The following is a 13,852-nucleotide window of genomic DNA, read 5'->3' as shown; positions in this document are numbered from 1 at the left end:
ATTCAGCACAGTTTCTGCATTCTGGACATCAGGATAGGCAACAAGAAGAATTTTTATTGGTATTTATTCATGGTAATGAGGGCATTGCTGGCTGAGCCAACATTTATTGGCCATCCCTAACAGCCCAGACAGCAGTTATGAGTCAACCACATTGCTGTGGGCCTGGAGTCACATTTAGGCCAGACCAGGTAACGATGGCAGATTCCTTCCCTAAAGGGCATTAGTGAACCAGCTGGGGTTTTCTTTCAATAAATGAATCCACAGTCATCATTAGACTCTTAATTCCAGATTTTATTGAATTCAGATTTCACCCTCTGCCGTGGCAGGATTCAAACCCTCATCCTCCGGACCTAACCTAGATCTCTGGAATAACAGATTCAAAAAGTCTGGTGCTGGAAAAGCACAGATGGTCGGGCAGCATCCAAGAAGCAGGAGAGTTAACATTTCAGGTATAAGCCCTTCAGGAGGAATTCCTGACAAAGGGCTTCTGCCCAAAAAGTCACCTCTCCTGCTCCTTGGCTGCTGTCTGATGAACTGTGCTTTTCCAGTGCCCCATTTTTTGACTCTGACTCTCCAGCATCTGCAGTCCTCACTTTCTCCCACTCGCTGGAATAATAAGTCGAGCGATAATACCACTAGTCCATTGCCTCCCCAATGGAACAGATTCATTGGAATTTCAAGCTCCAGCTATTTTCATGTATTTGTGGGATGTTCCCAATCACACTTAAATATTGAGGAGGGACATCTGCTTAAGCACCAGTTCAAATACATCAGTTTGCACCGTTTGTCTGACTTTAGGACAAAGCACGTGACAGTGCTTGTTAGCATGGGAACGAGCGCTGGAGTCTCGCTGCTGCTCCAACATACTATCCCACTCATCTGAGAAACTTTGAATTGTGGAAGACAAACTTTGAAATCCTGGCTCCCAGATTCCAACTTCAGTAGGCACAGGGAGAAAATTGCAGACAATACACTTCTGGTTCATAAGTATTTCCCGTATCGCTGCACTGCAGCCGGTGTGGATGGAGGTGATAGAAGAAAGCCTGTTGTCAATGAAAAATGAGGTATAATCTTTCTGTCGCAAGCTATGGATCTTATATGACGAGAGTTGGTGATGTGTTTGTATTTCTCAGTTTTTTTCATTCAGCGAGGATCAAGTTATTTTAAATGAGCTGAGGGGAGTTTGTGGTCCCAAAGAAATGGTCCCGGGAAAGGATAAAGCAGGAAGAGAGAGAAAAACATGAAAACAACCAAAGCTTTCCAACCAAACGAAAAGTTCCATATTCCAACAAAACACTGAATTGTGCCATTTTTTTGGGGGGGGCTTTATTTCACGAAAAGTGAAAGACAAGGAGGAAAGCAAATTAACAAATAGGCTAAAATTATTTTACAAATCACCATATCCTCATTGTTTACAACTGCAAAACATTAAATGATCGTTTGACGCAGTGTGGCCAAAACCAGCTAAAGGAACAACAATTTTTTGATTTTTTTTAATTATTCTCATATCACCCTTTTAGGGATGTATATTACCATATATATAGTGCTAAACATAGTCGACCTACCAACAGAATTTCCATAAATAACATAAATGTTCATTATGTTGATTGCTTTAAAGCAGCAATTAAGGTTTGAATAGCATGAAAAAGGATGAGAAACTTTCCCCTAGCAGTTTTTACATTTCTTTTTCCCTATTCCCACCCAGCCCAAAAATTTCAAAAACGTGCAACTACACAACAACAAAAAAAAAACAAAATAAGTACCAAAATCATCTTTGTAACTAGTTTTGCTCATACAACTTGCTGTCCAGGTAATGAATAGCTATTATCTTGAACTGGTCATTTTAAAAACCACCTTCTAAACTCTTGATACCTGCGTAGTTGTGGTCCTGTCAGATTTACTTAAGTGTGCGAGAGTAGTGATTCAACCTCTACAGTGAGGCACTTTTAAATTGTGTCTGCAGACAAAAAAAAACCATTGTACCATGTATTGTAAACACAGACCAACAACCCATTATCTTTGGTTTAGTACCTGACAAATGCATAGACACTAGCATTACATTAGCTCCTTGTCAAAATGAGTGCTTATGAATTTTTTTTTACATTAAATGTTTAATCCCAGGTCTGTGATAGAAATTTTTTTTTGGTACAAGTGCACAGTTCTATTTATTTTTATTCCCCCCCCCCCCCCTCAGTTGCAAGCAACAAACAAGGTGGGCGGGGGCAGGTTATGGGGGGGGGGTGGGCGGGGGATGTTTCTGGCTCAATATCTTTCAGCTTGAAGCAGAAACTGAGTTTGGTCTTTTCTCCCCCAGTCGGTGTGCTGAGACAATCCTCCGTTCAACCAACATCCTGTCTCTTTTGTATTCTTCCCCTGTCAATTTATAGGTTTTGTTTTCTGCAGCTTTTCGGTAGCCTTCCAGGATAAATTGTAGTCTTGAAGAGAAAAGGGGGAAAAAAAAAGGGAATGTGCGTGACTGTCTTTCTTTTTGCCAAAAGGTGTTTAAGAAAGCCGCAGTGTTGTATTTTCCTTCCAAAAGAAAAGAGGGAATGCAGTCAACCAATGAAGGTGGCAATCCTATAAATACTTTGGTTTCAAATAACAGCAACTTGACTTTCTTTCTGAAGTGAAGGTCCCACTCACGACTGTGGTTTGGTGAGATCCCCGATTCCCATCGCTGAGGCGCTGCCATTTTCTTGCTTCGGGGAGACGCGGCTGACTTGGAGGCCACAGTACGGCGAGGCGACACTGCCGGTGGACGACGGGCGATTCTCAGCGGGGGCAAGGTCTCTCTCGGGTGGCCGCAGTGCAGCAGGAGGAAGTGGCAGTGCCAGTGGGAAACTGGCCATGTACAACACTCGCCCGATCCTTTTGGCCACCTGTGGGAGCGGGGTGGGGGAGTGAGGAAAAGAGGGAAAAATCCACATTACCATCTGCAGCAGTACTTCAAGACCAGAGTGACGGAAACAGCGAGCATTTCATACTCGTAAGAACAACATGAAGCCATTCAGCCCTTTGAAATTGTTCTGTTCAACTGGATCATGGTTGATCAGCGTCTTGATTCCCCTGACCTGCCTTGTTTCTGTATCCCTTGGAATATTTGCCCAAGAAACATCTGTTGGCTTCAGGTATGGGTAACAACAGAAGTCTTAAAAGTTTTTTTTATTTGTTCATGGGATGTGGCTGTCACTGGCTAGCCCAGCATTTATTGTTTATAGCGTCACAGAATAGTGGTGTGGAAGCAGGCCATTCAGCCCATCAAGTCCACACAGACCCTCCAGACAGCATCCCACCCAGATCCATGCCATCCTTGTAACCCTGCATTTCCCATAGCCAATCCACCCTAACCCGCACATCTTTGGACTGTGGGAGGAAACCCATGTAGACACAGGGAGAATGTGCAAACTCCACACAGACAGACGTCCGAGGCTGGGATTGAACCTACATCCCTGGCACTGAGAGGCAGCAGTGCTAACCCCTGTGTCACCGTGCTGACCGCATTGCTTTGGGTCTGGAGTCACATGTAGGTCAGACCGGGCAAGGATAACAGATTTCCACTGTCCTGAATTGGGAGTGCAAAGGCAGCAGCAGTTCCTCATTGGTATCTGCTTCATCCTCATGGGAAATATATTTCCATGTCAGAAGGCAGCAGATTGAAGCAAAGAGATTGAAGCTGAGCTAAGTCAGTCAGTGAGCTTATTCTACAACCAAACACCTCTGGACATAAGCTTCAGTTATGCTTCTTGCATGGTCCAACAACTTGATTACTCTCTCAAATCTTGAGCTTGGGTACAAGGTCCTCTCTGAGTAGCAGATCGAGAATTTCCCTGTTCCAGCAAAATTTTGTTCCAAGAGGAGAGAGAGCATGATATTGCTACCACAAAGGAGTCTCTGTGCAAACTATAAAACCCTTCTTCCTTCACTGCAAGGGAGATGGATTATAAAAATAGGAAGATTCTGTAATACTGTGTAAGCCATGGAGGAGAGCGCACCTATCCAGACTACTTTATCCAACTTCTGTCATTTATTTAGGGAATATTTATTCACATTGGAACCACCTCTGAGATAGAATTTGAGGGTAGATTGGATCTATACTCAGTGGAGTTTAGAAGAATAAGCTGATTTCATTAAAATGTAATATACTGAGGAGACTTGAAAGGGCAGGCACTTCGAGGATGTTTCCCCTTGTACAGAATTAAACCAGGGGCACATTTTCAAATTGGAGGGTCACCCATTTTAGAAAAAGGTGAGGGGAAACCTCTTTAAAGCAACTTTGGAATTCTCTTCCACAGAGAGCGGTAAAGATTGGGTCATTGATTTTATTTTAAAGTCAGAATAAATATATAATGCTGAGTGGGACAAAGTGCTGGAGAAACTCAGCAGGTCTGGAAGGTCAGAGGAGAAAGATAGTCAACATTTTGACCAAAAAAAAGGTCACACTGGACTTAAAACTTTGACAGTTTCTCTTTTTGCAGATGATACCATTCCTGCTGAGTTTATCTATCATTCTCTGAGTTCCAGCAGTACGTCCCCTGTATTAGACACATACGTCTTCTAGAAGATCAAAGATTCCAGGAGGTGGACAGGAAAGCGGAGTTGAAACCGCATTTAAACCAGAGGTGATCTTAGTAAATAGCACAACAGGCTTTGAGTCATAGAGATGTATGGCATAGAAACAGACCGTTGTTGTGGTTCTGTTCGCCGAGCTGGGAATTTGTCTTGCAAACGTTTCGTTCCCTGTCTAGGTGACATCCTCAGTGCTTGGGAGCCTCCTGTGAAGCGCTTCTGTGCTGTTTCCTCCGGCATTTATAGTGGCCTGTCTCTGCCGCTTCCGGTTGTCAGTTCGAGCTGTCCACTGTAGTGGCCGGTATATTGGGTCCAGGTCGATGTGTTTGTTGATGGCACTCATCCACAGACTCTATCAATAAACACATCGACCTGGACCCAATACACCGGCCACTACAGTGGACAGCTCGAACTGACAACCGGAAGCGGCAGAGACAGGCCACTATAAATGCCGGAGGAAACAGCACAGAAGCACTTCACAGGAGGCTCCCAAGCACTGAGGATGTCACCTAGACAGGGAATGAAACGTTTGCAAGACAAATTCCCAGCTCGGCGAACAGAACCACAACAACGAGCACCCGAGCTACAAATCTTCTACCAAATATAGAAACAGACCCTTCGGTCCAACTTGTCCATGCCTACCAGATATCCCAACCTAGTCTAGTCCCATTTGCCAGTAACTGGCCCATATCCCTCTAAAACCTTCTTATTCATATACCCATCCAGATGCCTTTTAAATGTCATAATTATACCAGCCTTCATCACTTCCTCTGGCAGCTCACTCTCTGCGTGAAAATGTTGCCTTAGGTCCTTTTCAAATCTTTCCCCTTTCACCCTAAATCTATACCCTCTAGTTTTGGACTCCCCCATCCTGGAGAAAAGACCGTGTCTATTTATCCTATCCATGCCCCTCATGATTTTATAAACCTCTATAAGGTCATCCATCAGCCTCCAGCACTCCAGGGAAAACAGCCCCAAGCCTGTTCAGCCACTCCCTGTAGCTCAAATCCTCCAACCCTGGCAACATCCTTGTAAATTGTTTCTGAACCCTTGCAATTTTAACAACATCCTTCCTATAGCAGGGAAACCATGTCTGAACTACGTATTTTAAAAGTAGCTTGAAGGGTTTGGATGTCCCATGCCTGATCTTACATTCAGCTGATACTGAGACCTCTTGGCTCAAAAGGCAGTAGATGGAGAGAGAATTGAACCCTTTTACGCCTGAGATCAACAGATTATTTCCCTTAGGTATCAAAGAATGCAGTTCAAAGCCTGTTAAAAATAGATTTGAGGTACATTTCAATTATAGATCTAGAATAGGATCAGTTCCAAGGATTAAATGGCATCCTCCTGTTCCTATATTGTGTGTTTTAGGGACATTGGAGAGATTTAGACTCAGTTCAGATTGGAGCCATACACCCACCAGCTCCCATCCATCTGAAGTTGCATTTGAAAGGAATGGACCATTGTTAAAAGAAATTATGGGAGAACTGGATGATAAAACATTTCATAAAACAATTTTGCAACTGTGAAATAAATATTGCAACTAATAAAAGTTAATAAAATTCTCTAACCAAGTTAACTTTGTTAATGAGCTACAGTCTGTCCTTTGATTGATTACTTAAATATCAAAAGCACAGGATTAAGTCTTCAATAAAGCCTCAGTATTCCACAAGATTACATTTTGATTATTCTATTGGATGGAGTTGATTTGAACTTCTTTATCGTCTGAATTTTGCAGTTATTTAAAAGTGTTAGGGTATAATTTCCTTCTAAATTTATAGTATAATAAGAACACACTGTTGCTATCACTAGTTTAACCAAAGACTGTAAGACAGCCCCATCAGTCACTATGTCCCCTGAGATGTAACTGGCAGGATGAAAGTTGACGTGAGAATTAAACAATGTTATAATGAGAAAAATACAGTGATTGATAAAGGAACTTTGAGCAAAAATATGTGAGCACCTTGAATTAGTTACATCAGTTTCACTAGTGTAAAAGTCACGCTTGTGATCTTTACACTCAGCACACCTGATCATAAAATCCCTACAGAACGTTTGATCTACACGAGAGTCTGGGAAAGCATTTCAAATGGCAAGTAGCAGCTGTCCTTTTGAGAGTTAGCACACCTAAAGGTGTTATATCCCCAAGTCCCCACAACAGTAGAAAGTGAACTGGATGGGACTTGGTCATTTCACCCGCAGTAATTGCTGTTGGGCATGCATGTACATAAGGTAACAAGTTATTCTGAATATTTATGCATCATACAAGTTAGGAGATAGAGCCACAACAGGCAGGATTGGGACTGATGGGAAAGAATTAACTTTGCAAGGAATTGCACATGTGAAATGGGCATCTGGAGTGGACTGGAATCATATAAGGAACACCTGCAATGGTAGGGCTTTGTGTCCTAACTGGCTGAATGGGCCAAATGGCCTCCTTCATTCCTATTGGCCCAGTGATGGAGTAAGGATGGAGGGCAGGGTTATCGGAGCTGCTCAATGTGAAGGATTGTACGACAACAAGAAACAACAAAAAACACACAAAGATGGGCTGTCTAACCGAACAAGGAGGTGAAGGTATGGATCTTGTTGTCACAGGGCTGACTGAAGCAGGTCACATGCATGGGTTTAAAGTGAAACTAGATGGGCTTTTGAGGGAAGTGGGAATGGCTGGTCACATTGATAAATTCAGATCGAGGGGAATGGGAGGAGGATCTGGACAAGCTTGGCCAAATGGCCTGTTTCAGAGATGTACAAGGATATAATCCAATCTGAGGTAAGTGCCTGAACAAACTTGTCTATCAGGTACTTACTGACAGCTAACTAGATGAAACCATGCAGCCCTGGCCTCTTAAAGGCTTTATTTTAATTGGTTGCATCTTTAGCTGACCCCTGGGACAACAGGACTGATGTGTGAAGACAGAGTGGAGTAGTCAGGGCTACATTCACTGGTGTTTAGAAAAATGAAGGGGAAATCCCATAGAAACCTGTAAAGTTCTAACAGGTGTAAGACTGGGGGAATGCAGAAAGGGTGTTCCTGATGACTGGGGAGTCCAGGAGCAAGGGTCACAGTCTTAAGTATACCAAGTAGACTAGTCTAAAGATATAGGCAAAAGTGGGGACTGCAGGTACTGGAGATTACAGTTAAGAGTGTGGTGCTTTTCCAGCACCACATTCTCGACTTTAGTCTTAAGATGTGTAGGTTAGGTGGATTGGCCATGGTAAATTGTCCCATAGTGACCAGGGATGTGCAGGTTAGGTGGATTGACCATGGTAAATTGTCCCGTAGTGACCAGGGATGAGCAGGTTAGGTGGATTGACCATAGTAAATTGTCCCATAGTGACCAGGGATGTGCAGGTTAGGTGGACTGTCCATGGTAAATTGTCCTGTAGTGACCAGGAATGTGCAGGTTAGGTGGATTGACCTTGGTAAATGCAGGGTTACAGAAATAGGCTAGAGAGCTCAGTGTCTGGGTGGGACTCACTTCAGAGGGTCGGTGTGGACTTTATGGGCTGAATTGCCTGCTTCCACAGTGTAGGGTTTCTGTGATTTAGGACTGAGATGAGGAGAAATGTCTTCACCTGGAGAGTGGAGAGCCTGGGGCTCTATCATACTATCGCAGAAAGCAATGGAGGCCAAAACATTGAATGTGTTCAAGAAGGAAATGGATATGGTTCTTTAGTCTAAAGGGATCAAAGAGTGTAGAGAGAAAGCAGGAAAAGGATATGGAGTTGGATGATCAGCCATGATCCTAGTGAATGGTAGAGCAGGCTCCAAGGGGTAAATGGTCCTACTTTCTAGGTTGACAATCATTGCATCACGTAAGCCAATGGAATGTGCGACGTACACTATGTGCTCGACTAGCTTGGCCAATGAGAATCATTACCTGCGCTCGTATTTTTAGGGCTGGCCCCAACTTCAGGCCCATGGTGTTCAGTAAGTGCTCCTCTGTTAACAAAGGCAACGTCTCTCCATCAATCGCTTGCTCTCTGAAGACCTACACATTAAACACAAGCAATGATATTATTAAGCAGGAGAAGGTTCAGAAGAGATTTACCAGGATGTTGCCAGGTATGGAAGGTTTGAGTTATAAAGGAAGGCTGGGACTTTTTTCACTGGAGCAGAGGGAGTTGAAAGGCGACCTTACAAAAGTTCATGAAATAAGGGGGTGGCACGGTGGCTCAGTGGTTCGCACTGTCTCGCAGCGCCAGGGACCCGGGTTTGAATCCAGTCTCGTGCAACTGTCTGCATGGAGTTTGCACATTCTCCCCGTGTCTACATGGATTTCCTCCAGATGCTCCAGTTTCCTCCCACAATCCAAAGATGTGCAAGTCAGGTGAATTGGCCATGCTAAATTGCCCGTAGTGTTAGGTGCATTAGTAGGGGAATGGGCCATGGGTGGGTTACGCTTCAGTGGGTCAGTGTGGACTTGTTGGGCCGAAGGGCCTGTTTCCACACTGTAGGGAATCTAATCTAATCTAATCAAATAAGCAAATATAGGTAGAGTTAATGGTAGTTGTCTTTTCCCTCAGATGGGGAATTTCATGATTTGGGGGTGCATTTTTGAAGTGAGAGGGGGGAGATTTAAAAAAGACATGAGAGGCAAATTCTTTTACACAGAGGATTGTTCGTGTGTGGAATGAACTTCCAGAGGAAGTGGTGGATATGGATACAATTACAACATTGAAAAAACATTTGGATAAGTACATGGATAGGAAAGGTTTGGAGGAATATGGACCAGGGGCAGGCAGATGGGACTAGTCTAGTTTGGGATTATGGTCAGCATGGACTGGTTGGACCGAAAGGTCTGTATCCGTGCTGTATGTGTCTCTGGTCAGTGCTCACTGAAGCAGTGCTCAGGTAAAAGGTCTCCACCCACATTTCACAGAATCGTTGCAGCAAAATCATTGGAGGCCATTCATCCCATCGTACCTTTACCAGTTCATTTAGATTTGCTCGTTGCTATTTTAGAATCGCAAAAAGTAAAGGGAATCAGTAAAGAGCTGCGCATCAGCTACTTAACTTCTTAATGAAACTGTCAAAAAAACATAATAAATGGCCACGTAAATGTCTACCTGCTACCATGGGGTTTAGGGTCAGGGTTGGTTGATTCAGCTCAATGTCACCAATCCTTTGTCCTGAAATTTTCTAACTGGCCTGTTCAGTGATATCATCTGGAGCAAGTGGGACTTGAATCCAGGTATCCTGGCTGAGAGATATGGTCACTGTCACTACACCACAAGAACCCTTCAAATAAATCTAGTTGGTTCAAATCAAAGCTTTACCAGAACAGCACTTACACCTCTTTTCCGGCTGGTTTCAGTGTTCAGCCTATTAAATTTCGAGAAGAGAGCTGTACTCCCTGGTTTATAATAAATTCATAAAACTGGGCACATGCAGAGTTACTTCAATCAACCTGTTTTTTTTTTCTTTATTCATTCACGGGATGAGGGTGTCACCAACTAAGGAGCATTTATTGCCCATCCCTAATTGCCCAGAGGGCAGTTAAAGAGTCAACCACGTTGCTGTAGGTCTGGAGTCACACGTAGGCCAGACCAGGTAAGGACAGCAATAACATAGGTGGGATTCCCCTCAGGATTCCTACAGGCTGGAAGCAGGCCATTCAGCCCACTGAGTCCACATCAGCCCTCTGAAGGACATCCCACCCAGACCTACCCCATTTCTGTAAGCCTGTATTTCCCACTGTACACAATAGATAATTTAATTTGGCCACTTCACCTAACTTGCACGTCTTTGGATTGTGGGAGGAAACCCATGCAGACACAGGGTTCAATTCCCACCTTGGGTGACTGTCTGTGTGGAGGTTGTATATTCTCCCCGTGTCTGTGTTGGTTTCCTCCCACAATCCAAAGATGTGCAGGTTAGGTGAATTGGCCATGTTAAATTACCCATAGTATTAAGCGATTAGTCAGCTGCAAATACAAAGTAGGGGAATGGGTCTGGGTGGGTTACTCTTCAGAGGGTTGGTGTGGGCTTGATGGGCTGAAGGGCCTGTTTCCACACTATAGGGGATCATGTCATAAAGGGTAGGGAAGAGGGGCTGATTATGTTGAGTCTGTGTGAAGCTGGAGGAATGGTGTTTATTTAATGTTTTACCTGAGAAATGGTACCTGGTGGCTAACACGAGTTCACAGGGAATGCTCCCAGGTCTCTGAGACTGAATTACAATGTCAACCATGATAGAGAACAGCTTTACCTCTCCACTTCCCTAATGGGCAATCAAAGGTACCCACCTGTGGGCACCTGTTCCTATCCTCCACTACACTGATGCAGATGCTAAATTCATACTGTGATGCTGTTGAGGTGCAATGGGTTAAAACTGAGTTTGAATGGCAATGTTATTCAGAGAGAAGGCTGTGACAGCTTTTAAAGATCAAATCACTTACCTGTGTGTATTCTGCACAGCCAGAGAGACCATTAATGAAGTTACAGACATCGTCAACAGTCCATTTGCTAATATCCTCCACTGTAGCACTATCCTCTCCATCCAGTAAGAAGCTTCCAATGCTGCCTGTTTATAGAGGACAGAATATGGATTGTCATTTATAGTGCTGCTGGCTATTAGCAACATGCGAGATTTTATATCCACCCAAACACACAGCTTCCAGTATTCTATATCATCCAGCCAGCCAGCCAAGGTCAGTCCTTCCACTCAATCACTTACAGGAAAACAAACATTAGACAAGTGCACTTCGGCATCTTGTGCTTCACAAGATTAATGCCACTGTATTAACAAAACCTGGAAGAACTTTGAACAAGTTGGGGGCGGGGGGGGTCCAGCCTTTAAGAAGGACATGTGGATATACAGGAGATTTATTTGCGTGGTTGCAGGGATTTGAGGACTTCAGCTGTGAACTTGAGGAGTGAATCTGGCCTCTTTTGCAGTAAAGAGGACTGAAGGGAAATTTGATAGAGGGATATGGTTAGCCAAAACCCTTAACTAATAGTTCAGATTTACAGACTCAAGATTTTGCCCAAGAGATATTGGTTGCCAGGCTGTGGGAGTTTTTAAGTCAAGATTAGAGTGGTGCTGGAAAAGCACAGCAGGACAGGCAGCATCCGAGGAGCAGGAAAATCGACGTTTCAGGCGAAAACCCGTCATCAGGAATAAAAGGCTTTCGCCCGAAATATCAATTCTCCTGCTCCTCGGATGCGGCCTGACCTGCTGTACTTTTCCAGCACTACTCTAATCTTGACTCTAATCTCCAACATCTGCAGTCCTCACTTTCGCCTGTGGGAGTTTTTACTGCAATGAATAATAGTGACCAGAGACTCATCCCCAGTGAAGGTGGTGAAAGAGGAACTGATCAGTGATTTCAAAAGAGGATTATTAACCTGCATGTACAGCAAGGAAATGGAACTGAGTGATGCCTCTACAGAGCTCTAGCATTGACTCAAATGGGTTAATTGGAATTCTTCTGTGCCATAATGACTTCTCATGCATTAATAACCAAACTGGAAGCTAAAGCCCTGGCAACTGCCCAAATATTCAGCAAGTATTCATATAAAAAGTCACTTGATTGTACAGAGACTAAAATCTTGCTGAAACGAGAAACATGCGTTCAAAGCTTTTCAATTTGCATTGTTCAGGACCATCACAAAAATGCCAAATCCAAAAACAATCACAACTATTTATCCTAAAGAGGGTAAAGGTTCTGAGTGGTCGACACATTGACACTAGCTATGGCATTGTTATGTGTCTGTGGCCTGGCAATACCCCAGGATCCTGAAACAGGCTCCATTTGAGGATGTGGACCAAATGCTGCAAAAATTTGCTGACAGAATGGAACAGTAGATTCATTCTGTTGTTTGTAATAGACAGCACACATTCAGCAACCAACAATAAAAACAAAAACCCAAAAGAGAATGTCTACTCTGAGATGTGATTCTGCAATTTAGCTAACATTTGATGAACAATCCCAAGCGTGCTAAGAGCTAGACTGTGGTTCGTTTCCACTTTATAAAAGTGGCACATTGTTCTTTATGTGGGGAACCTTTCCAGGGAAAAAAAAAAGTTTAGTCATGGGCTTGCAGAGTGGTGCCCCCATAAGTTGAAAGCGCTCAGTCTCTGATCAAAGGACCTGACCAGAAAGTGGGGCCCACACAGCCAAAATATTCACCCATTCTGTGACCTCCATACTGCCACCTGTCAATCTGCAGCTGACAATCTGAGATTTCTCCCAGGGTGCACTGCTCCCCCGCTAGCACCACATACAATGGATTGCCTTTGGCCACTGATTGGTTGGCAGTTCTCAAACAGCAACACTTCTGCTCCAGGGTCTCAGATCCCAAGGAAGACCCGCCACTGGCTTAAAATGGCAGGTCTCTCCCAAAGACAGCACAGGATTTTAACTAGCTCTTCAACCAGTATTAAATACACACTTCATGTCCCCACCCTGTGTTTGCTCCCTAACGCTCCCCTTTTTACCTTTTCATCAGACATGGCCTCTCCTTTTGGGGTGCACTCTACATGCACCAACCTGTCCCTTGCCTGTAGGCACAGATGATGAACATTGTCAGGGAAATGATGGCCTAGTGGTATTGGTACTAGCTAATTAACCCAGAGGTACCCGGGTAATGTTCTGGGCACCTGGTTTCAAATCCCATTATGACAGGTAGTGGAATGTGAATCCAATAAATGTGTCCCAATTAAGAATTTTATGATGACCATGTTGATTGTGGGGGAAGATTTGTGGGCGGCACGGTGGCACAGTGGTTAGCACTGCTGCCTCACAGCGCCGGAGACCCGGGTTCAATTCCCGCCTCAGGCGACTGACTGTGTGGAGTTTGCACGTTCTCCCCGTGTCTGCGTGGGTTTCCTCCGGGTGCTCCGGTTTCCTCCCACAGTCCAAAGATGTGCAGGTCAGGTGAATTGGCCATGCTAAATTGCCCGTAGTGTTAGGTAAGGGTAGATGTAGATCTCAATGTAGATGTAGGGGTATGGGTGGGTTACGCTTCAGCGGGGCGGTGTGGACTTGTTGGGCCAAAGGGCCTGTTTCCACACTGTAAGTAATCTAATCTAATCTAAACAATCTGGTTCACCCATGCCCTTTACGGAAGATCGCTGCATGCTTACTTGGTTTGGCCTACACGGGACTCCAGACTCACAGCAAATGTGGTCAACTCTTAACTGCCCTGTGGGCAATTAGGAATGGACAATACATACTGTTCTAGCCAACGATGCCCACATCCCATGAATGAATAAAGTTGGCCAAGCGTTTGACCAGACAGGAGCTCAGAACTGTGCTCAGTCCTCTCGTC

The 13,852-nt window shown here is 44.2% G+C and overlaps 1 protein-coding gene across 12 annotated transcripts in view; it reads right to left on the bottom strand.

The window, feature by feature from the left end:
- Positions 1-531: 531 nt before the first annotated feature.
- Positions 532-13,852, bottom strand: part of samd11 (sterile alpha motif domain containing 11) — a 318,649-nt gene continuing 305,328 nt past the window's right edge. For 7 of the 12 annotated variants that reach the window (XM_072586167.1, XM_072586175.1, XM_072586176.1 and 4 more), the window contains 3 exons: positions 10,978-11,102; positions 8,457-8,567; positions 533-2,879 (listed from right to left, as the gene is read on the bottom strand). In XM_072586167.1, the coding sequence (XP_072442268.1) occupies positions 2,640-2,879; positions 8,457-8,567; positions 10,978-11,102 (476 nt within the window). In that variant the 3' untranslated portion in view covers positions 533-2,639. Of the gene's footprint in view, positions 2,880-8,456; positions 8,568-10,977; positions 11,103-13,852 lie in introns of all 12 variants that reach the window. The other 5 variants (XM_072586164.1, XM_072586168.1, XM_072586170.1 and 2 more) reach the window with 2 other exon arrangements.

Source organism: Chiloscyllium punctatum, chromosome 16 (assembly GCF_047496795.1).
Source record: "Chiloscyllium punctatum isolate Juve2018m chromosome 16, sChiPun1.3, whole genome shotgun sequence".
In the NCBI taxonomy this organism is placed as follows: Eukaryota; Metazoa; Chordata; class Chondrichthyes; order Orectolobiformes; family Hemiscylliidae; genus Chiloscyllium; species Chiloscyllium punctatum.
The sequence above is the reverse complement of the archived record's forward strand: the minus strand, read 5'-3'. Positions and strand labels throughout refer to the sequence as shown.